The 23,841-nt window shown below is 44.6% G+C and overlaps 2 protein-coding genes across 7 annotated transcripts in view; one reads left to right on the forward strand and one right to left on the reverse strand.

The window, feature by feature from the left end:
• LOC109423237 (cadherin-99C-like) overlaps positions 1 to 23,841 on the forward strand; it is a 414,770-nt gene that overhangs the window by 162,362 nt on the left and 228,567 nt on the right. The window lies entirely within an intron of this gene.
• LOC134290548 (uncharacterized) lies at positions 1,613 to 4,630 on the reverse strand. The gene is made up of 2 exons (XM_062857710.1): positions 3,566 to 4,630; positions 1,613 to 3,472 (listed from the first exon to the last, which is right to left on the reverse strand). The coding sequence occupies exons 1-2, from the start codon at positions 4,628 to 4,630 to the stop codon at positions 1,613 to 1,615; spliced, it is 2,925 nt and encodes a 974-aa protein (XP_062713694.1).

Consider the following 23,841-nt stretch of genomic DNA (forward strand, 5'->3'; position numbering starts at 1 on the left):
AATATTCATAATTACTGTTATGCTTGCAGGTTGAAAGCCAAATCATTCTTATTGGAATGCATCTTGAAGTGGAAATCGATCGGATTTGATTTAGACTGGGCCCAAGATAATCCAGTAAGTAATCTTTGGATATCATGATGACCGACGTTGCCCGCTACATCGGAATCTGTGATGTCATCAGTTAGGCGAGGGCTATATTTGCTGCCCATGGTTTCTGGGGGATTATAAGCAGAACACAAATGAGCCAATCTACCAGGAACTAAAGCCCAGTGCAGGTAAGTCAAAGTAAATAAGTTTTAAACGCATAACGCCTATTTGTACGATAGTTACATATGTTGTTGATTCGTTATTTATTCAATTCAAGTTCAAGAAAATCTTTATGTCGGTTCCAATCTTATACAAAATACTATTCCCCTAGATGTTGAACGTAATTCTGCAAGTATGCAGGAGCTCTTTTTTCACGGGTGGGGCGTTTGGAGGTCTCACCGGTCTGGTCAGTCTTCGGAATCTCTTCACGCCAATTGGAAACCTTTTTGGTTTGTGTAACGTGTCGTTTCAGTGTCTGACCTTCGTCGTTACTCAGCACCAGATTTCCGTTGTTTTCCTGTAGAACTGTATACTTTTGAGGGGCAAATCTTGTTTCTCCTTTGCTTCGACTCGACCGTTCGACGATAACCGTGTCACCTGGTTTGACGCTGCACTCCCGCGCACCTCTCCTCGCATCTTCCCGTTCCTTTCCACGCAGCTTTGCTTCTTCGTCCTTCAAGTTCAACGCGTCGTCATTGAAATACGCTTTCTTGTGCAGCAAGAGCGGTAAGTGGCGTTTGATTTTCCTCCCTAGGAATACCTCTTCGGGTGGAACTCCAGTCACAGTGTGAACAGCCGCATTATGAGCATTTACCGCTGCCTGCAGTTCATCGTTAAAGCTGGTGTTTAGGCTGATCGCTGCTGACATTGCTCGATTAATTAGTTTCATGGAGTTCTCCACTAACCCGTTTTGCTGCGGGAAGAGCGGTGTCGAGAAGATGGTCTGTATGCCTCTTTCCATACAGTAGCTTGAATAATCTTCGCTATTGAAAGGAGGACCATTGTCAGAACGGATACTCTTGGGAAACCCTTCTCTCTCGAAAAGTTCCTCAAGAATTCGCTTGGTATGGTCGAAGCTGGTAGACTTCACGGGTCGGGCAATTACGTATCTGGATCGGTAGTCTATGATCACCAACACTGAGATTCCTCCGTATCTTACGTAGGGTCCGTTAAAATCTACGGCTATAGCTTCCCACACTGATTGTGGCACAGGTACCCTTTTCATTGGTGTTGGCCTTTCGGGTCTGCCGTTAGTTGCACAAATTCGACAAGCCTTCACCCACTCTTCTGCTGCACTGGCCATTCCTGGCCACCATACCCATTCTCTAAGGATGCTTTTCTGCTTGTTAACCATCGGATGACCGTTATGTGCCAAATCAAGTGTTCTTTCACGGAGCAATGCAGGGATTACAGCACAACCGTTTTTAACAACTATTCCATTGTTGACAGATAGATCATCAGCAACAGACTTGAACTTTTTCAATTCAGGGGGCCAGTTATCCGTTTCAAGCGAATCTATTACGCCTTACAGTTCTCGATCTGTTGCTGTCGCATCTCTGATTTCGTGTTCGGTGAGAAAACCCGTAGCGTTCACCTCCAAACAGCCAATTTCCCACGGGCTCCGATATTCGTCGAAAGGTTCGTCCACGCCAACGTATAACCGGGACGAAGGGTCTGCAATATTGTCTCGACCTCGGACGAATTCGACGTCGTAATCGTAGGGGCTCAGCCTGAGTGCCCAACCGTCGGCTCTAGTGAGAGCACGCTTCGAGCTTTCTCGGGTTCTCTTCAAGATGAACGCGACCCCTTCGGCATCAGTTCGCAATGTTAAATGCCTTCCAAGGAGGAAAAAAGAAAAATGTTCCACCGCCCAAACTGCACCTAAGGCTTCTCGCTGGTTCTGAGCGTACTTTTGCTCTGTTGGCGTTAGGGATTTTGAAGCGAAGCTGATAACCCTTGGTGGTTCGCGTTCGTTTTGTTGCACAAGGACTGCACCGAGTGCTACTGGAGACGCGTCTGTATAGAGGATAGTTTTGTCATGTTCAGAAAAATATCCCAAAGTAGTTGTGCAGTTGGTGATTCGATCTTTCACAGCCTCGAACGCTTTCGCCTGGTCAGGGCCCCAAGACCAAGTTTGAGTTGTGGACACGGCCCAGAGAGGGCTTGTTATGTCCGCAAAGTTCTTTATGTAGGAGCTTAGAAACGATGCCAATCCCAGGAAACTGCGGAGCTCGGATACCGTAGTAGGTTGTCGAAATTTCCGGACGTCTTTGATCTTCGCCTCATCCACGTGGAATCCATTCTCGTTGAGTTCGTGTCCCAGGAACTTCATGTAGGTTTTCTCGTACTCACATTTAGCCACGTTCAGGGTCAAATTGTTGTCTCTAAGGATTTTCAGGACTTTTGCGGTCGTCGAGCGTAGAGCTTCCAGTGTATCCGCGAAGATGAGAATATCATCTATATAGACGACAACGTTCTCAACTCCCTCAAGTAGTCGACTCATTTCCCGCTGGAAAATCTCGGGAGCACAGTTAACGCCAAACATCAACCGAGTGAATCGATACATGCCACTCTCCGTGAGAAATGTGGTCAAATCCCGTGATTCCCTAGCGAGCTCAAGGTGGTAGAAGGCATTACTTAGGTCCAGCTTCGTAAAAAAACGAGACCCATGCAATTTGATCTTGATCTCATCCAACAATGGGAGCCGGAAATACTCACGCTTAATGGCTTTATTTGGTGAACGCATATTCACCACCAGACGGAAGTCGTTTTTGCCTTTCGGCACGGCCGACATACCACTGATCCACTCTGGAGCGGTATTGACTCGCTCTATGATACCAAGGGCCTCCATTTCCTCCAAGCGTTGCCTCGCCCCTTCTCGGTACGCGGCCGGCACATTATAATACGCGTTTTTCTCCGGCGGAATGGATTTGTCCACGCTAAATTTGACCTTGATACCTGGCATTTTCGGGAACATCTCATTAGGGCTTGACTCATCGCAATTATAGACTCCCAATCCGACTTCTAATAGGCGCATCTCGTTTGCTGTAGATCTTCCGAGAAGGGATCTGCGGCCCTCTTCAACCACTAGGAATTCAGCCGAGACAATTGGTTTCGTAGCTCCAACTACTTCGATTTCAGCTCGAAAAGCATGACGAACTGTCATTGGAGTCTTAACAGCGTATGCTCGAATTTCTTGGTTTTCTGGGAGAGTCAACGACACGAGATTTACAAGACCCTTGCGTGACTGTGCGCATAGCTTTGCCCAGTCCGATCCCCCTACTATGTTCGCGTCGGATCCGGAATCAATTAGGAAGGAGATAGGACTTGACGACCCTACCCGGCAATCAACTAGGACGTCTTCGATCGTGATAGCGTTAATACCCTGAAAAATACATGAGTTTCGGATGTTATGTATATGTTCGTCGATTTGAGTCATTTGATTTATTCATTGAGGCCTTTTAGTAATTCATCGTACCTGCTGAGCAATTTCATCTTTGTTCCAATCCGTCGAATCGAGCCGCTTCCTCTTCTCGTTCTGGCTTTCTTGTACTTGGTTGACGCGTCTTTTACGGCAAGCTGCCGCAAAATGCCCAACGGTTCCACAACTATTGCACCTCTTGTTGACGGCTGGACATGGGTTTCCCGAATGAGAAAGCCGGTTACATCTCGAGCATCGTGAACGCCGACCCTGACCATATCTTGCCGATTTCTGGTCGGGTCCCATCGATCCTACACGACTTTGCGCCTTCGGAACGTTTTTTTCGTAGCGCCTTTCCTCGTTATCTCGATGGGCTACGGCATAGGCAGCTTGTTCGTGATTGTCGTCCGGTCTGTTATCTGTCTCGTATGCGGATTGCACAATGTAATTAATGTCGTACCCAAACGTACGAGCCGTTTTGGCCAACTCTCTGTTGCGCATGCCTTTGAGCAGCTGCGTTCGAACGAAGCGGTCTTGGTCATCTGGGCTGTATCCACATAACCTTACCTTTTCTGTGAGTCTAGAATGAAAGGTAACGACAGACTCACCTTTCATCTGGTACATCGCAATGAAAGCCTCGTGTTCAGATGACGTGTCGGTCATCGACTTCAAGTGCGTGTCCACGTTGCTTACAAATCTGGTATAGCAACCAGAGTTGTCGAGATTTGGCCGTAGCTTGGCAGCTCTAACGATGCCTTGCAAATCCGGTCCCATGGCAAGGAAGAGTAGCTTAGCCCGACTAACGGGGTCGGAAGCGCTGGTTAACGATACTGCCAACTCAAAGTTTTCGATGAACCGTTGCCAGGCTTCCCACAGCTTGTTAGCTGGGACATCCTTAGGGAATGGTGGGATCTGATCCAACCGTAAAGCTGTAGCTGATCCTGAGCTAGCGCGGTCCATCACGTTGTTTCCGTCAGTGGCTCCCCAACCTTTCTCGGCCACCGGGAGGTTTTCCATCCTTGCGCCTTGCTCGGTGGGCGATTTGGTAGGTTCTTTGGATGATTCCAACGTTCGTGCGAGGTGTGCGATTACCTTTTCGAGGTTGGCAACTCTTTCGTGCATGTTTCCGTTAGCTGCTTCTGCAGGTGGTGTTTCGTCAGTTCCATTCCCGGTCTCGGAGGCGCTGTCTGGTAGATCGTCATCTTCTCCAGGGATATCTGTCGTGATGATGATGATGATGATGATTGTGTACCCACCATCAGCGCAAGGATTACCTATGGCTGCAGAGTCATACCGGAACGGAATGATCTACCTGATGGTTTGTTGTAGCAGGGTAAGCTAAATTCACTGGAGACCTTCGGAAAACAACATAATTGTTATCTCGTGACAAAGTATGGCCACCCCACGAACATTTGCCCGGAAACCAGTTCATTTAACTTCCTTAGGCTACCCCTCCGAAATCCCCATATATGTCATGTTCAAAATAAAAAAAGTAATAAGGAACGAACTCACCGGGTAATCCTGACCAGCCGGGTAATCCTGACCGTTCACTCTTCCATCAGTGTTCCACTCAAGTACGAACGAAAACACAAAGAAAATTACGAAAACGCGGGAACGACGAAATGCGGCATGTTTCAGCCTCCGCGCCCTGATTGTCACTGACGACCGACGACCGTTCACTCTTCCATCAGTGTTCCACTCAAGTACGAAAGAAAACACAAAGAAAATTACGAAAACGCGGGAACGACGAAATGCGGCATGTTTCAGCCTCCGCGCCCTGATTGTCACTTCTTCTCCAGGGATATCTGTCGTTTCCACGAACTCCGTATCGTTGGTCTCGACTATTTCGATAGCGCCAAGTCCAGGAGAGAACAATTCATCTGAGAAGAATGAATTTTCGGGAATTGATTCTTCCAATGTACCCAGCTTCTCAGCCGGAGCTCGCACATATTTCCCGTGGGTTGACATTTTCAACAGTAGTATCTGCGGGAGTAAAACATCGATGTTAGTCCAACACTATCAGTGATTAACATGCGTGGTGGTTCGTTGTGTATCCCGACTATCAAAATTTACTACTTAATATAACTAGCTGGATTATATAACCTCTAATTGAACCATAAAAAATTGTTCAATCACTAGCTGACCTAACAATGTGAGATTTTCAACTAAGCAGTGTTTCTTTTGAACAGTTGTCTCTATCCGTTCAAAAGTTTTCGTCGTAGCACCTCATGCTATTCAAATGAAAAATAATATGCGTTAGCTCTCAGTGGATATCCCTTTCCACTATAAAACTCCATACGGTTGTCTCAATCCGTTCAAACTTTTTTTTGTCGTGAAAAATATTTTTCCCTCATGCCACTGCATTTGTTCTCAGCGGATATCCCTTTCCACTCCAGCATCTCGATACGGTAGTCTCAATCCGTTCAACACTTTTCGTCGTGAAACCAATTTTTTTCATGTCACTGCATTTGTCCTCAGTGGATATCCCTTTCCACTCCAGCATCTCGATACGGTAGTCTCAATCCGTTCATAAATTTTCGTCGTAAATAGATTCCTAACCTCATTTCTGTTTCAAGCGTCTCATTCCATTTTATTTTGTAGATATCCCTATCCACTCTCGGCATTTGATACGGTAGTCTCAATCCGCTTTGCAATATTAATCGTTTCAAGTTCCTGCTTTGTTTGCCATTTTTATGACAAACCTGGCAGGATCGCCAATGTGAAATTCCGTTATTTGCTCCGGCAGAAACATCCAGCCAAATTGGCCGGCTGAACATGCCGGCCGAATTGGCCGTCCGAATGAGTCCGCCGAATTGATTGCTCGAGCGGGAGAACTTACCCGTACGTCCGCACGTGGTGGCAGTCAGTGAACGAAAGAGGACGATTGATGGTCTGTCGCTTCGTCGACTCCATCGGCTGCCCAGTCGGCTGTGATGCTTCGGGATCCGAAGTATGTTCGGATTGATGTGGGTGGATCATGTCTGTTAGGGATGGCAACTCGTGTCCCACAAATTTCTCCAAAAAATCGTCAAGTTTTGTAATCTACATGCGTAGCAGGCAGCAAGACAATGATCGGACTGCTTTTCCTGAAAGTTTTAAGAAGTAGAACCCATGAATTAATGAGGATGAAATTTTTTCCGTCCATTAACACCGCATTTTACGGTACGTGACATAATTTTATTTAACAAATTTATACTTAAAGTTAGATAAACTTCAAAAATAAAAAATAAATGAAACGCCACTGTAAAGAGTGCATTGAAGCTCAAAAGCACTACACAACTCCTTGATGGTGACCTGAGAGGGCATCTCAGTGTTCTGAAAACAATTAGTAACGGCTCTCTAATCGTAAATAATAGTGATTGGATGAGCAAAAGATACAATTTTGAACGCTCTTTTGAAGTGATTAATCCTGGGTGAAATCTGTGGACAAATGGTGAGTTCTGGGCCACCTAGAATCAATCGTCTTTTATATTGATGGATCGAAATTGAACGACCAAGTAGGCACAGGAGTGACTGGCCCCGGGATCAACATATCGATTTCTATGGGCAAATGGCCTACAGTTTTTCAAATTGAAATCCAGGCGATTTTAGAATGCAGTAATATTTGCTTACGCAGAAACTACAGACACTCAACAATTTGCATGATGTCTGATAGCCAAGCAGCTAGAAATGTTTTGAAATCAGCAACATATACTTCTAAACATGTTTGGAAATGTATTTAGTCACTTCAACGGTTAACTTGCCGTAATCAGGTAAAGCTATTTTGGGTTCCAGGGCACTGTGGAATTGAAGGAAATGAACAAGCCGATATGTTGGCAAAACTTGGATCTCATCAATTCATAGGGCCTGAACCATTTTGTGGTGTGTCTGGTTGTTTTTTCAGAATGGAGTTTAAAACATGGGAACATGAGAATATAAAATCCAACTGGGAAAACGCCACTATTGCGAGGCAGTTGAAACGTTTCATAAAGCCGGACGTTTCAAGCACTTGTATAATTCTAGAACTTTCTAAAAAAAAATATCTCAGTTCTTTTACTGGCCTTCTAACAGGTCATTGTCCGAGCCGGTATCATCTGAAGCTAATTGGAAAACTTTAAGATGATGTATGTCGCTTTTGCGGCATAGATACAGAAGACTTGGAGCATTTGTATTTGTATTACATTTAATCCGCGAATGACCCCGGTACAATAATTTTCCGGTTGTGCTAAAGATTAATAAATAATCAGTTCTGATAATTATGGTTTTAATGAACTCATGTACAGATGGATAAACTATGCTTTGTTCTTTTTTTAAGAGGTGTTCTCTATAACCAATTGAACTCAAATTTAACTTTCGAGCTGTCGTGTCTTCGACCACCTTCAGTGACACTACGCTCACGCTGAGTACTACAAGCATTTTTTCAAGGTGAGTGTACTCAGTACACAACGCGACCGCTCTTGGGTTAATAAGTTATAGCCAGCGTAAACCAGATTAAAAAAAATGACGTGAGCGTACAAAGCCGACCATTAATTTTGTCTTACCGATCTAGATGTAGTGATCTAACTCTATCCAACAGTGGACAAGAAATACCTAAATTTCATTGATTGATCTCGCATACCACATTCACCTGTTCCATTGCCAATAATCTTTACATCTACCTAACATAAATTAGGCAGCATATGGATGCTTGTTCTGGAATAGTTTGACGCCAGGTGAATGCAGGTATAGCCGCTTGGATTTCCCATTACCATCGAGGTTTTAGCATGGGACCAACCCGCTTCTTAACCCTATAAGCCTTCATGCATGTAGATATTTTTCCTACCATCGTGGTCACAGGTTCTGTTGCGTAAGTCTAAATGCAAAATTTATGTTCAACGTTGCCCCCGCGCATATGCGCGTAGCGCGACAACGGAGCAAGTGTCGAATCCGCCTTCTGCCAGTCAGAGCCCCCTGCATTATGCTGTACCTATCTTGCCCAACATATTGCCATGCTACACATCTCGGTCCGCCTCATTTTCCGCGTGGCATTTTTTCGCATAGGTGCCCCTGTAGTAGACCTACATTTACCCAATCAAATGGTTCAATCTTGGAGCGAGAAAATTGCGCAGACCCTCCCCAATGCGATTTGGATCACCGCCAATGGCTTGTGGGGTCCGCCAATCAGGTGTAAATTTATCTATTCCCGGTGGCACACTATACATTTGATACATATGCTGAAATATTGAATTATAACACACGATGAACTTTTTGGTTTGGGTTGTACGTGTTACAGTTGGTCAATGCTTAGTGCAATGGATTTTTTCAAGCCAATTCATTGTGGAACGCGATATGCATAAAAAGCATTAATTGGCTCAATCTTCCAAACATTGTAAGGATAAGCAGACTCTCAATTATCGGATTTTGCATCAAACTACTGATCTATGGCGTAGGTACACAACACATGGTAGACATAGCGAGCTATTACATCAATTGACCTCTGACTCAAATCGATACCAAACCTAGTCGATTTCAGCACTTTCTAATCTAGTGCATTCGATCGGTTTGGTCGTTTAATTTACGTCCATTTATCACATACTAGGTACAACTGCCGGGGTACGTGGCATGTGACATCGCATTTTTGCCTATGGCATGTCTTCAAGGGGGAGGCTATATGATTACATTGCCTATACTCTGTTCCATGAAATGTTTCAATTCACCCTAAGCAGCAGGAAGTTGAAAGCTGTTGATTCAAAGAGTTCAACCAAGTTAGCCAGCGGAGTTGATTATGCTGCACATAGTCTGGCTAGCAACTCGAGAGGATTGATGCGTGTGCAAAAACTGGTCAGTCGCGGGTAAGAGCTTGCCGTGGGTATTAGCTTGCCTGAACATGTAACATGTCCAGCGCATGCGATTCCTATAAATTATGTATGGAAAATCAAATGACAACAACTTGTTAAATCAATTAAAACCCGTTCCATGTAGGAGTTTCATGATGCGTGTTAATAGAACTGATGCATGAAATCGACTGCTTCCTATTTGTGTTTTTGTGCATAAGAGAAAAATACACAAATTTTAGCAATTGTATCAAACACAAAATTGAACTGCTCTTGGATTATTTTATTCTGATATTTTGTTATATCAACGCATCCTCCTGCTCCTTTGCTTATCTGCGCTGTCCCCTTCACTTTCACTCTCTTTCACTTTATATCGCTATCAGCTTTTTGATTATATCGTTATATCGATTGAATTCCGCGTTGGAGTTGCAATTTTAGGGGTTTTAACTTACCTTACCGGTAAGAATAAGGCATAAGTGTCCTTTGTTGTACGTAGGAATCGTCTCCATTCGACTCCTTCTCTGCGAAGGGTCCGATAATCGTCCTCCACTTGAATGACCCAGCTAACTCGCAGCGCACCACGTCTTCTTGTACCGGTCGGACGACTCACCGTCAATAGAAATTCTGGGTGGCGGGCGCGGTGATTCCTCCCTGGAGCCCTTTGCCATCATGTACATTGTCTTCGACACATTAATGACTAATCAGAGTCGTCTGGCTTCACTCTTTAGTCGGATGTACGTTTCCACCAACGTCTCAAATTTACGAGCTATAATATCAATATCATCAGCGAAAACAAGCAGCTGAACGGACTTCGTGAAAATCGTCCCACTCGTGTTTATCCCCGCTCTCCTTATTACACCCTCTAACGCAATGTTGAACAGCAAGCACGAAAGACCATTACCTTGCCGTAACCCTCTGCGAGATTTCAGGGACTCGAAATTGTCCCTGATACTCAAACTATGCACATCACTCGTCGTTAATCGTATCAGTTTATCCGGGAATCCATATTCGTGCATAATCTACCAAAGCTAGTCTCGATCGGTTGTATTAAACGCTGATTTAATGATGTATGGGCACGTCGTATTCGCGGCATTTCTGCAACACCTGGCGGACGGCGCATATCTGGTCCGTTGTAGCACGTTCTTCCTTGAATCCAGCCCACGAACTCTCTTGCAGTCGGTGGACGCTGATAGAAGGCGGCATAAAATTTGAGAGAGCTTCTTGTAGGCAGCGCTCTGTATTTAGATAATTCCCGCAATCCAGTTTTTCGCTTTTTTTTTTGAAGATGGGACACACAATACCTTCCATCCATTCCTCCATTCCATACTTCCTCCTTCCAAATTTTGGTAATGACCCAGTGTAGTGCCCTCACCAGTCCCAGTCAACACATGATCGTATATGATGTTGAATAGGATGCAAAAGTGGAGGCGATATACGCACTCTTTACATGCGGTTAAATGGAAGCATGTACGCATATGGCCTCCACTTTAGCATCCTATTCAACATCATATAAGAATTTGTGTTAGCTGGGGTGCTTCTCCACTCCACCGTATTTTATAAGCTCGCTTGGTTGATCTGCTCCAGCGGCTATGTTGTTTTCAACCTGCCATTATTTTTTCAGTCTCTTGGAGGATAGGGGCTGGAAATCTTTCGTCCTGCGCACGTACTCCTAGAACTATAACCACGCCATCTTCGGTGCTTGCAACGTCTCATTGAGGTGCTCATCATATTACTGCCGCCATCTCTCGACCACCTGGATTTCCGTGATTGTCTCAGCACGTGTCGTCTTGTGCCACAAAGTCTCTGCGCGAGCGGCTCAGCCGTATTCGTAGAACTTTCGTGTGTGCTTAGCGCGGTACAGCTCTTCCACTCGTTTTCCTGCTGGCATTTCTTCCTCCGAAAGACTGAGATCTGCCTGTTCTGCGCGTGTAACGTGTCTCATTCGGTCTTGTACAATGTTGTAACATTCTCGCTCATGCTGCATTCTTCTCATTTGTCAACTGTTCACATTCGTCGTCGTACCAACCGTTTCTGTAATTCGGAGTCTAGTGTTGCAGCCAGCAATCTTCAAATGTAGCTGCGCCAAGCTGCTCTTCCGTTGGTAGGGCCACTACTAACTGCTGCACGTAGTATTGAGCCACTTCTACGTTATGCAGCCGATCAATGTTGAGCCACTGTCGAAAGTTTTGAGTGATCCGAATCTATATTCGCACTGCGGTATGTGGTTATATCCGAGAAGAATGTACCGGCGATTAGAGCGTGGTGGATTTGGTTTTCTATTTGATAGACGGGTGATCTCCAGATGGTTTTATGGACATTTTTGCGGGGGAAAAAGTGCGTCGGACTACCATACCACGGCAAAGTTTACGCATCGCTGGTTATTATCATTCGAACGGCGTGCAAGCTGTTTCAGCCGATTACTGATGTGTACATTTCCTCCTTTCTACCTGCGCGTTCATGTTTCCAAAAAATACGCGAGTTCTACCAGAAGTTCAACACATCCGGCAACGGCTTCGTACCGCGAGTCGAAATCTGCAGGCATAAAGTTAGGAGCATACTGGCGTAGGGCTGTGAGGTGATTGAAAGGATCGGAGCAGCACTTCGATGCGCACCCGAATGACGTGAATAACGTAGGTACGGGAGACCAAGCCAACAGAGGAAAATTTTACGTCAATGCTGCAGATGACGGAAATTATCCAACTCCCATGCTTAGAAAAGTTAAAGATGCCATTCGCCAGCAAAACCACTCGCTCACTTCATATGCGCCAACTCAATTTACGCACTAATTCCAAAATAGCGCTCCTCCAATTCACGCTCCATAGTCGTAAATTGCGATTCTAGGTATTCGGGATCAACTTACATGTGATACATATGTATAATAGAAGTTGTTTGTGAAATTTCCCGCCTCATGGAGCACTACTACCAGAAGTGTTGCATAACTTGGTGATTCCTAATCTTGAGTGATGGGCCACGCGAACTTCTCAAGATTTGGTTCTAGGAGAGAGTGAGATTTTTTTTTCGGATGATGCGTCTCAAGAAGCTTGTACATTACATGTATTACAATAAAGTGCACAAATCAGTGATTCCCAAGCAGAGCCATGCTAATTTCTCAAGTACCGAAAGTGCAATAGTAAGTAAACAGCTTTTCAGATTCTGCGTCTTATGAAGCATTTATCCGAAGACGGCTAATATCAAGACAGACATCTACCCTCTTGCTCCATATACTTTGGGAGCTACAAGCACACTAGCGCCACGAATGACTTCAGGGAACAACATCATAAATGAGTGTGCATGCGACGTTACCATTTCCGTGTACGTATTTGCATGTACACGCTCACCATCATGCTTTAATGTTCCTGTGAATCGTTGAGGGCGTTTCGACCATGTTGCCTGAAACAGAGTGGAAGCTGTCTGTCTAGTTATTAGCCGTCTTCGATATATCACAGTATAGCGACGTTGCAAAGTTCAGTGGTTCCCTGGCAGAGGTCACAGACTATGCTAATTTCGCAAGAGCCGAAAGTCCGAGTAGAAGAAGTGAGTGTTTTGCATCTCAAGGCGCACTTAATACAATAAATTGGTGTTGCAATGCTCATTGGTTCCCAAGCTTGAATTACGGGCTATGCTAATTTTGCAAGAACCGAAACTCCTAGTAGAAAGTGTGATTGCTTTATGGTGGTATTGTAAAGCTCAGAAGTTTTCAATCTGGGGTTATGCTAATTTCCCAAAAGCCGAAAGATCTATTCTTGCAATAAAGGGGTGTTACAAATCTTAGTGGTTCCCAAGCTGAGGTAACGGTTTATTTGGCGTACAATAATCTAGTATTCATAAACCTCGCAGACCAAACTTTGGTAATTCAGATGCCCCTCGTCCCTCTGAAGCGCCATGAGGCTTCTTGAGATCTCTTTCAAACCCCCTGAGAACCTCTGAAACGCTCCTGAGATGCCCTGAAAGTTCCTGAAATGACTCTGGGAACCCCTGGAGCTCCCTATGGAACCTCCTGAGAACCGCTGTAACGCCCCTGAGTCCTTCTGAGATACCCCAAGGACCTCTTGGAATGGCCCCTGGACCGCTCTTATAATCCCTCTGGTATCCCCTGAGAACCCCAGAAACATCCCCGAGACCCCTGGAGTCCCAGTTGAAACCCTCTGAGAATCCTTCAAACGCCCCTCAGACCGCCTAAAACGACCCTGCGATCCCCTGGAACTCCCTGGGAACTCCTGAAACGAAACTGAGACCCCATAAAATACTCTTGAGGCTCCCTTGAATTTCGATAGGAACCCCCTGAGAACCCATGACATGACACTGAGACCTCCTGAAACGTCAGTGAGGCCTCTTTGAACCTCTTTAGAACAGCCTGAATCCACCTGAGACCTCCTGGATGTCCCGAAAAGCATTTCATTTCATTTTGCAGCACAACAATGATTTCATTTAGGTTTTGCAACATAACTATATTGTAATCAGTGCTCCGTGAGGCTCATCAGTGTTGATGGACGAAAACGGCTTTCCTGGTAAGCCGACAAGACTGATTAAAGAAAGCATCAATGGACCTCAACCTGCATAAGAGTTTCGGGTGAACTATTCAGTTCATTCAAATCTCACCGGGGACTGCGATAAGGTGACGGACTCTCATGCCTACTCTTCACTATCACTCAGGAAGGTGTAACGCGACGAGCCGGCCTCAACGGCCGGGGTCCGATTTTCACAAAATCCGGTAATTTGTGTGCTTTGCGGCTGACATGGACATTATCGCCAGAACATTTGGAACGGTGGCAGAACTGTAGACCCGCCTATAATGCAAAGGGATAAAGTTTGGAATGCTGGTGAATGCGTCAAAAATTAAGTATACTTGTTCAGTATCATGGTGAAACTGAACACGAAAAGCTGCGTTGAGGAAGCAAGTAAGAAGGATGAACCATGAGCATACTATACTCTACGGCGAACCTACACAGATCCACAGAAGAGTGTAAAATTCTATGACATATGATGCACATAATTGGAGCGTGGGATATCATAGAAGTTTACATGACATATAATGTAAAAGTAAAAACAACTCATGTAAACTCCCATTACAAAGCGTGACTCTGAGTGTTTGCATGACATATAACACAAATTTACATGATATGTATATTATGTAAACCATCATAATACTAAGTTTACATGTCTAAAATGAGGTTTACATGACGGGTACATCTTATTATTTTTATCTGTGTATATCTAGAAGATGGTGAAATCCGGTAGGATACAGCGGGCAGGGTATATTGCAAGAATGCCAAGCAATAACCCTGCAAGGTAGGTTTTCGTTACTGCTCCGATTGATTGGTACGAAAAGGCGCGGAGCTCAGATAGCCCAAGGGGAGAGGAGCGTGAGCGGGCGAGCATTAGTAAAATAAACAAGAAAGCGATTGTCACAAAAACATCAATTCTTCGAAATTCAAGATTCATCCGTACAAAACCGTTGAACGCATTCACCCTTTGGTCTTTTGCCAAACATTCATGATAATTTCCCATTGAGGTCCGTGGCTGCTGGCGAGACTTCGAAAGATGATTTCACACCGCGCAACTCACCAACGGGACACTTGTTTTCCACGCGACCTGACTGTGAAAATGTCACTCACCCGTCAAGCTCATCAACCACGAATGCGCACGATGCTCGATCCTCTTCACAGTTCCATCAACCTAGCGAACCAGACGACCTCTTCGCGTATAGTTGTTCAACATTACGATCAGATAAATGTTGCAACAACCAAACGAAAATAAAATATACTGAAAGGCTTATTCCCACCAATGTAGTATAGTCAGCTTTTGCGCACGTTTGATTGAGGGTGCCATAAATGATCAATCTGGCCACTCAGTGAGATCGTGATGCTCAATTAAAGAAATATCAAAAAGTAATACAAATTGGCACTTGGTTGCTAATGGAGCCTCCATATGCTTTGCAACCGGTTGATCTCTCGCCGCAGTTGGGATGTTGTCTGAACATTGAACAAATCTTAAAATGGTCCAGACCAAAGACTCTACAAAGAAGTGAATGGCTAGAAAATTGACATCTGATGACCACATTACATGAACATTATAGTTGTGGGAAAATTTGCATTTAAGGCGGATGTCATCCAGCCTGAGATAATCGGGTTTCTCAGTGCAGCTTATCTTGTCTAGAACATCGAAAAGAGATGATCGTCGATCGATTAACATTCTTGAACCGCGTCATTTGGCCATCGTATAACGCAATTAACCTTTTGCCATTTTATTTTATCCACTTGAGAAGTAAATTATGATTACCTTGCTGGCTGGTATTATCGATACCCGTACGAGAGAAAACGGCGTTCAAAAAAGGTAGTTGCTCCGAACGAAATTATTTCACCCTGCATTTATGTATGAGCCGAGTGCACTGAGGCTGAGTACCTATACCGTCATATCATCACCAACCACCACGCCTTCGTGGTGCAACAAGCCCGTTACGTGTTCGGTCCTCGGTCTACTACACTGTGCAAGGAATCGGCTTACGGCCGAGGCGCATAATTTCGTTATTGTCCACCCGATGACACTGAATCAATAATATGACATCGAAATGCAGCGCTATCGGAATCCTACAGACCCGACTTTGTCTCCGTGGACGACTGTCAACGCCGCCACTAGGACAGCAGCGCAGGGATGGCGTTGGAGACGACGACGTCGACGGAATGGAGTGCTTTTCTTCAGCGGCATCATGATTGGCAGTTTTGTCCTTCTATGCGACAGGCACAAAGTGCCACAGGCGATTGCCCTCCACTCCACCAGCCTCCACCTCCATGTGTTGTAGGAGATCGCGGCACGGACCCAATGCATTATGTATACAGTGGGAAAATCGACTGGCATGTGCGGTGTTACATTGTAACATTATTGCACGCTCGAAAGCAAAAGTAGTGTTGGAAAAAATGTCTACCTAGTTTCTTGTCATTGAGACGGGACGTGATTTGTTACACTTAACATTTAAAAAAGGTCTCGAAGTATATAAACTAACAAATTTAGTACGCACTTCACGCAGAACTTTTTTCGTCTGATTTTGATAAATGGAAATTGCTGGGATAGCTCCAGAAATTTATGTCGATATTTATGCTGCTTGTTTTCATCTAGGGATCGCTTCAGGGTTTGCTGCCGAGATTCTTCCAGGTATTTGTCCTGGGATTTCTGTAGCGGAATTTCTGCTTGAAATCTTCCAGGAATTTCTACTGATATTTCTCCGTGACTTCCTTCAGGATTTTTCCTGTGATTTCTATTAGAATCGCTTAACATATATCTCTAAGATTTTTTCAAGTCGCTCCTCCTGTGATAAATCATAAAATATGTCACTTCATGATAGCATGACTACAAGTCATAGAACCATGTCGCTGAGTCATAGAAATATGCCGCTGACTCATAAAACCATAAAATAGCGGCATGAAGCAATGCAACAAAACAAACGTGTGCGAGCTTTGTACTAAATGCTACCCATCAACGTCGCCACCTAGCGTCAATCGGTGGATACGGGAATATGGATACGTGGACTATGCGTTTCTGCGCTCACACCGAGTCCGTTAGTCGGTGGTAAAGTGTTACCTCGGCCGCAAACACGACCGATCTTGTATGCGTCGTGTACGGGTGCGAGCTCCACACCCATTCCGATTTGCTGTGTTTCGTGGTAAGACAAAGTATTCTTTAAATAAAAAAGTGTATAACTCTAACTGTTTGTGCAAAACGTCAACTATATGTACAATTACCCTACTCGTTTACTACTACATGTAACCAATAGACCAACAATTATAAATAAAGATTAGAAGTCTTCGTACCTCCGCCATGGCAGGACGGTTAGAAAACCACCGTGTTTTATTTCACATAAAAATCACCACAACGTAGGATCCTTTCCGCTGCGCGAACATAATTTGGTGCCGTGACCAAACGTCGACGCCTGCGGACAACAGTTTTATCCCATTCTGCCCGTGCGACGTTCTAACAAGTGCCGATAGTGTTGAAGCCGAGTGAATGATGTCGATAGCAAGCCGTTCCTATCACTCCCAGCTACGGTGGTGTGGCCCCGTTATAGGTAGCCATCTAGCAAAAGTGTGCACCAACGTTCTCGACTCACCGCGAACAGCCGATTGTTTTTTTTTTTTTACTTATTCGTTTATTTGGAAGGCTCGGGCGCCACATGGGCATAACTGAGCCGAAATCTTTTGTTTTTTTTACAATGGTTATACATTTTACAATTTATTACTGCCTTAAAACTATGTTAGTTTGGGAAGCCGAAGTACTCGCGGCTGTTTCGAGGTTATGGATTAAAAAAAAAATAATAAAATAAAATTGGGAAGTAGGGATTTATGGGTTTAAAACTAAATTATTTGCTAACTTATACTAAAACATTGATGGGGCAATTGTCCATATCTGTAATGGAACCAAAAAGAAAGGACTTTATCGGTAGACAATGGCAAGAAGAGGACAAACGGAAGGGGGGTGACGACAGACAGGGGCGAACAACAAAACCAAAAGGCGGACAACGAAAACAAGGAACGTACTACATCAAACTCTGACATCAACACGTTTCAAAAACTGGTAAATCAGGTTCATGTATTCCAAATCAAGTCCTGCCAACACTTCTCTAACGGGTTTCTGTTGTTTTCCTCGGACCCGGAGAATTTCATGTAGCTCAGATCTGACCTCACGATACTCATTGCATCCCCACACGACATGTTCGATATCCTGGTAAGCCACGCCACAGACACAGAGATTGCTTTCTGAGAGCCCAACACGGAAGGTATGTGCGTTCAACAAATAGTGGTTGGACATCAACCGACACATTACACGAATGAAATTGCGGCTCAAATCCAACCCTTTGAACCATGGCTTCTTCGACACCTGTGGAATGATGGAGTGCAACCATCTACCCATCTCTCCATCTCTCCATTTGTGTTGCCAGCTGATCAAGGTCTCCTGACGGGCCAATTCAAAAAAATCGTCGAAGGCGATTTGACGCTCATAAATATCGCCTTCGCTAGCGCCCACCTTAGCCAGAGAGTCCGCTTTCTCATTGCCCGGAATTGAGCAATGTGAAGGGACCCAAGCTATGGTGATGATGTATGAGCGTTTGGACAAAGCACTCAAGATTTGGCGTATTCCTTTCAGGAAGTACGCTGAGTGCTTCATCGGTTTCATTGACCGAACAGCCTCCAGAGAGCTTAGACTGTCGGTAAACATGAAGTAGTGCTCAGGTGGGAGAGTGCGAATGTACTCTAAGGTGTAGTATATAGTCGCTAGCTCAGCAATATATACCGAACATGGCTTTTGAAGCATAAAGGTGGCGCTATGAAATTCGTTGTAGACACCGAATCCAGTCGAATCATCGGTTTTGGAACCATCTGTGAAGAACTGTCTGGCCCCGCTAACATGCCCGAACTTACTTGCAAAAATTTGTGGAATACCTATGGAACGAAAAGATTCCGGTATACCGGTGATCTCATCCTTCATAGAGAGATCAAAATCCACAGAGGAGCTGTCGAAGTCTGAGAAGTTGTCACGATTGGTGTTAACCGGAGATGGGCTTACCTCCAGCGTCATGTACCAGTAGTACACACTCATAAAACGAGTTTGAGGATTCTGTTCGAGCAGCTTTTCGAAGTTTTCTATGACCAACGGATTCACAACCTCGCATCGGATGAGGAACCGGAACGACAACTCCGCAAAGCGGTCTGTCAGAGGCTGTACACCAGCAAGTACCTCTAAACTCATTGTGTGAGTCGAGTTCATGCAACCTAACGCGATCCGAAGGCAACGGTACTGAACCCGTTGAAGCTTCAGCAAGTGTGTTTTCGCCGCGGATTGAAAACAGAAGCTACCGTATTCTAAAACCGATAGAATGGTTGTTTGGTACAGCCTGATCAGGTCTTCCGGGTGTGCTCCCCACCATGTTCCGGTAATAGTTCGCATAAAGTTGATTCGTTTTTGGCATTTCTGTATCAGATACACAATGTGCTTCCCCCAGGTGCATTTGGAGTCGAACCAGACGCCGAGGTATTGTGAAGACATGCTATGAGTGATTGTCTTACCCATCAGAACGAGCGGAAACTTTGCCGGTTTGTGTTTTTTAGAAAAGACAACCATCTCAGTTTTCTCCGGAGAGAACTCGATACCCAGCTTTAGAGCCCAAGTAGACAAATTGTCCAAAGTACCCTCCCCCTGGATATTCAATCTTGACGCGATGGGAGGGCTTAACCCATTAGCACTTTAGCGCCAGTTTATTCACCGCAGGGTTGACTTTGAGCTAGATATATCTGGTTTACGAGTTGATCGCAAGTGAAGGAATCGGCCGTAAGTGCTAATGGGAACCAAAGGAGTATCCGTAGTGCATTTATCACAAGTTATAATTCAGCTTCCATAGACCTAATCTTTGCATTCTTTATTTTTTCTCAAATTTAACAATAATTGTTGAATTTAACGTAACGCAAGAGTTGGTAGGGGAGGTCTCTGCGTTACACTCATCATTCATCACTTGAATTCGAAAGTACACAGGACAGGGGACGCTAGGATAAGTTGACTTACAGCCTTACAGATTAGGTAACGTTAACAATTAAATTTATTACCTTTAGAAAATTCTGGACCCTAATCAGTCAAAACTGCTGATTTTAGAAATGAGTTTATATTTGTATTTCTTCTTTTTATAGGTTTTGTAGGGATGAATATATAGAAGTTGACAAATAATCTTAATCATTTTAATTTTTGACACAAAAATCAGCTGATTGAACTTTTTTGTTTTATATTCTAGACGGTATTATAACACTGACCAAAAAAGCAGGAATTTTGTTACATGTTTCTTTAGGACTTAGGACGGTTGACAATCTAAAGGGTTACGGTGGATGTAATAATACTTCGAACTTAGATTATCACAGATATGCAGAAGACGACTAGACGAAATTAAGAACACAATTTGACACATAGACTATATTTCGACGTATAGGGTTTGACTGATTTCATTACAACATCGAATGGAAGCTCAAAAAGTGTTACCTAACACTAATATGAGAGTTATTTGGGGATGATGCTGGTGCTGTCAATGACCAACATCGGTTATTGACACTATTGGTAATCAGCTTGAAATAATTTTCAGAATGTATTGTAAAAAACTTAGGTTATTATTTGATTTATTGTTTAGAGATGCTGTCAGAAAACTAGTTGCCCATATCGGCTAAAAACGCTAGCTCTGGCAGCTATCTCCGAATAATTTTCAAAAATATCAAACCTGTAAACATTAGCTATGACAAATTTTTTGCTCTTCTTTGTAATATTTCTCAGGAATAGTACCTTGAAGGCGTTAACATGTACAGCTTTTTTTCTCTCTGAATGTTGTCCAGTGATCTCGGATATTTTCGATTATTGAAATATTGTTCAATTATCATATCATCTTTGGAGCTTCCATTCGGTCAAAACACTAGTGCGATGGGAATAGTTAAAACACAGTAATTTTAAAAACTACTACGACCCAATGCTAATTACTACACACTTTGCTCAAGTTGACGACATCGTCTAGTCCATCGTGAGTATTGGTACTAGTAGGGGGAAAGTTGGGAAAGGGTCCAGGCTTTGCTATCAGCTGTCATGCAGCTCCACCTGGTCACTCTACAAAAAAAAAAAAAAAAAAAAAAAAGTAGACAAATTGTCCAAAGTATCCTGTAGTGGTCCTTGCAGATCGACTGCTATTGATCCCGTTACAGAGACAACACAGTCATCCGCAAGCTGCCTTAACGTGCAGTTTTCCATGAGACAATCATCTATGTCTCTAACATAAAAGTTGTAAAGAAGGGGGCTTAGACATGAACCCTGGGGGAGGCCCATGTAGCTAATTCGTGAAACTGTCAAGTCACCATGAGCGAAACTCATCTGCTTCTCAAACAGCAAATTATACAAAAAGTTGTTAAGAATTGGGGAAAGGCCACAGTCGTGTAGTTTGTCGGAAAGAACATCGACACAAACTGAATCAAAAGCACCCTTAATATCCAAAAACACTGAGCCCATTTGCTGCTTTTGAGCAAAGGCAAGCTGAATTTCTGAAGAAAGCAACGCAAGACAATCGTTCGTACCTTTGCCTCTGCGGAAACCAAACTGTGTGTCTGACAACATGCCATTCGATTCAACCCATTTGTCCAGTCGAAAGAGAATCATCTTCTCCAACAGCTTCCGTAGACAAGACAACATCGCTATTGGACGGTACGAATTATGATCCGACGCGGGTTTCCCGGGTTTTTGAACAGCTATCACTCTCACTTGTCTCCAGTCATCCGGAACGATGTTGTTATCCAGGAACTGATTGAACAAGTTCAACAAGCGCCTCTTAGCGACGTCGGGGAGGTTTTTAAGCAAGTTGAACTTAATTCGATCCATTCCTGGAGCGGAATTGTTACATGAAAGAAGAGCAAGTGAGAATTCAATCATTGAAAACGGCCTATCCATGTCGTCCCTATCGTCGGAAACATCACGAATTATTCGCTCCACGGGCACGGAATCTGGACAAACTTTTTTTGCGAACTTGAGGATCCATCGAGGAGAGCTTTCTCGATCCTCGTTGACCGACGACGCGTTGCGCATTCTTCTACCGACGTTCCAAAGAGTTCTCATCGAAGTCTCGCGCGACAAACCCTCGACGAACCGACGCCAGTAACCGCTTTTCTTCGCCTTGATCAAGTTCTTGAACTTGCTTTCAAGGGAAGCGAACCGCTTGAAGTTTTCGACCGAACCGCGTTTCCGAAACGCTTTGAACGCAGCGGATTTCTCGCGATATATTTCTGTACACTCACTATCCCACCACGGATTGGGGGGTTTCCTGCGAACCGACGGACCTGGCACTGGTCGACGTTGTGCCTGACGCGCACTACTGATGATCAGTTCTGATAGAAACTGATACTCTTCCCGCGGTGGAAGGACTTCTACCGGTTGTTCACCGTCGATAATTGCTTCTGCGTACTTCTCCCAGTCAATGTGCTTGGTGAGATCGTAGGCGATGTCGATAGATGGAGGTTGATGTGACCCATTGGAAATAGAAACAACAATCGGCAGATGATCACTACCATGAGGATCCTGGATAACCTTCCATGTACACTCCAGCGATAGTGGGCTCTAACAGATTGAGAGGTCTAATCGGCTGTTTCTAGGGCTGCCATCTTGAGCTGGAGGTGCCACTCGTGTAACTTCTCCGGAACTTCTCCGGTATTCAAAATTGTCATGTTGAAGTCGTCGCAGAGGTCATATATCAAAGTTGAACGGCTGTCATCGTACAGTTCCCCCCAGCCTGTACCATGGGAGTTGAAATCTCCCATGAGCAGCCGAGGCTCGGGCATAACCGAGCAGATGTGGGCGAGATCCCTGCGAAATATTGCAGTTCTCGGTGGAAGATATATGGAGGCAACACTGAGGGTTTTACCTCGGATAGTCACCTCACATGCGACGGCTTCAATGCCTGTCATCGGATGAAAATCGACTCTGTAAAATGAGTGCTGCTTCTTGATCCCTAGAAGCACCCCTCCGTACGAGTCGGATCGATCAAGGCGAATGATATTATAATCGGGAAAAGGTAAGGTTACATCAGGTGTCAGCCATGTTTCGGATAGTGCAAAAACATCGCATTGTAAATTGTAAACTAAAAATTTAAAAACGTCTAATTTCGGTGTAATACTACGACAGTTCCAGTGCAGAACCGAAATCGTATCTTCGACCTCGGTGGTTAAATTAGCCATCGAAAGATACGATTGTCGCAAGGAGGGGCATTTTAGAAGCCAACTGCTTCAAAAGAGGGGTCACACAAGGAAGAAGTCCTTTTACAATGTTCTTCACGGAATCTGAAGCATTGAAGAAGCTGAGGATGATGTCTACAATGCCAGAGAGCGTAAACAATGGCGCACCCTGAGGTTGCTCCTGGTGCTCCGAATGCTGTCTTTCCGGTTGAGAATTCGAAAAACGTGGGACATCTGGGATTTTAGATGCTCCCGGGAGTGATGGAAAGTCTCGTTCGTCCTGGATTTTGAATCCCGGAGGGGAACGTTTTGTGACTTTCTTACCACTCTTCAAATTTGTCATGGTGGGTTGGGGGTCGCTGCTAGGCACATTCCGAGGTTTTTTGGTGGGTCTCTGGAGCCTCATCCGTTCCTCGTTTCACCCTTGAAAACAAAGGGAACCCCGTCCCCGACCTCAGAGTCAGAGCCCTGATCATCGAGAGATAAAGACGAGTAGATGTTACGGGATTCAACGGTCGGGGCAGCTTTTTTCAGCATTTCGGCGTAGCTTCGCCGTGATCGCTGCTGCAACGATCGTTTTTTATGTTTTTTCTGCTGTATGTACCTTGGGCAATCAATCAGATCATGTGGACGGTCGCTGCCACAATAAACACACTTGGGCGGCGTTTTACACGCACCGTCCACATGTCTCTCCCCGCATGTTGCACAGCGAGGTTTATTGCTGCAGTACTGGGCGGTGTGGCCCAGCTGCTTGCAATTGATGCAATTCATTACCTTCGGTACATACAGCCTCACAGGTAGCCGAAGTTTG

The sequence above is a fragment of the Aedes albopictus genome, chromosome 1, assembly GCF_035046485.1.
Source record: "Aedes albopictus strain Foshan chromosome 1, AalbF5, whole genome shotgun sequence".
NCBI lineage: Eukaryota > Metazoa > Arthropoda > Insecta > Diptera > Culicidae > Aedes > Aedes albopictus.

What these genes read in the sequence shown, in the direction of transcription:
- LOC134290548 (XM_062857710.1), bottom strand. Translation starts at nt 4,630, where the DNA reads ATGCACGAAAGAGTTGCCAACCTCGAAAAGGTAATCGCACACCTCGCA. An exon ending in AAGATGAAATTGCTCAGCAG is followed by an intron (nt 3,473 to 3,565) that starts GTACGATGAATT and finishes TGTATTTTTCAG; the next exon opens with GGTATTAACGCTATCACGAT.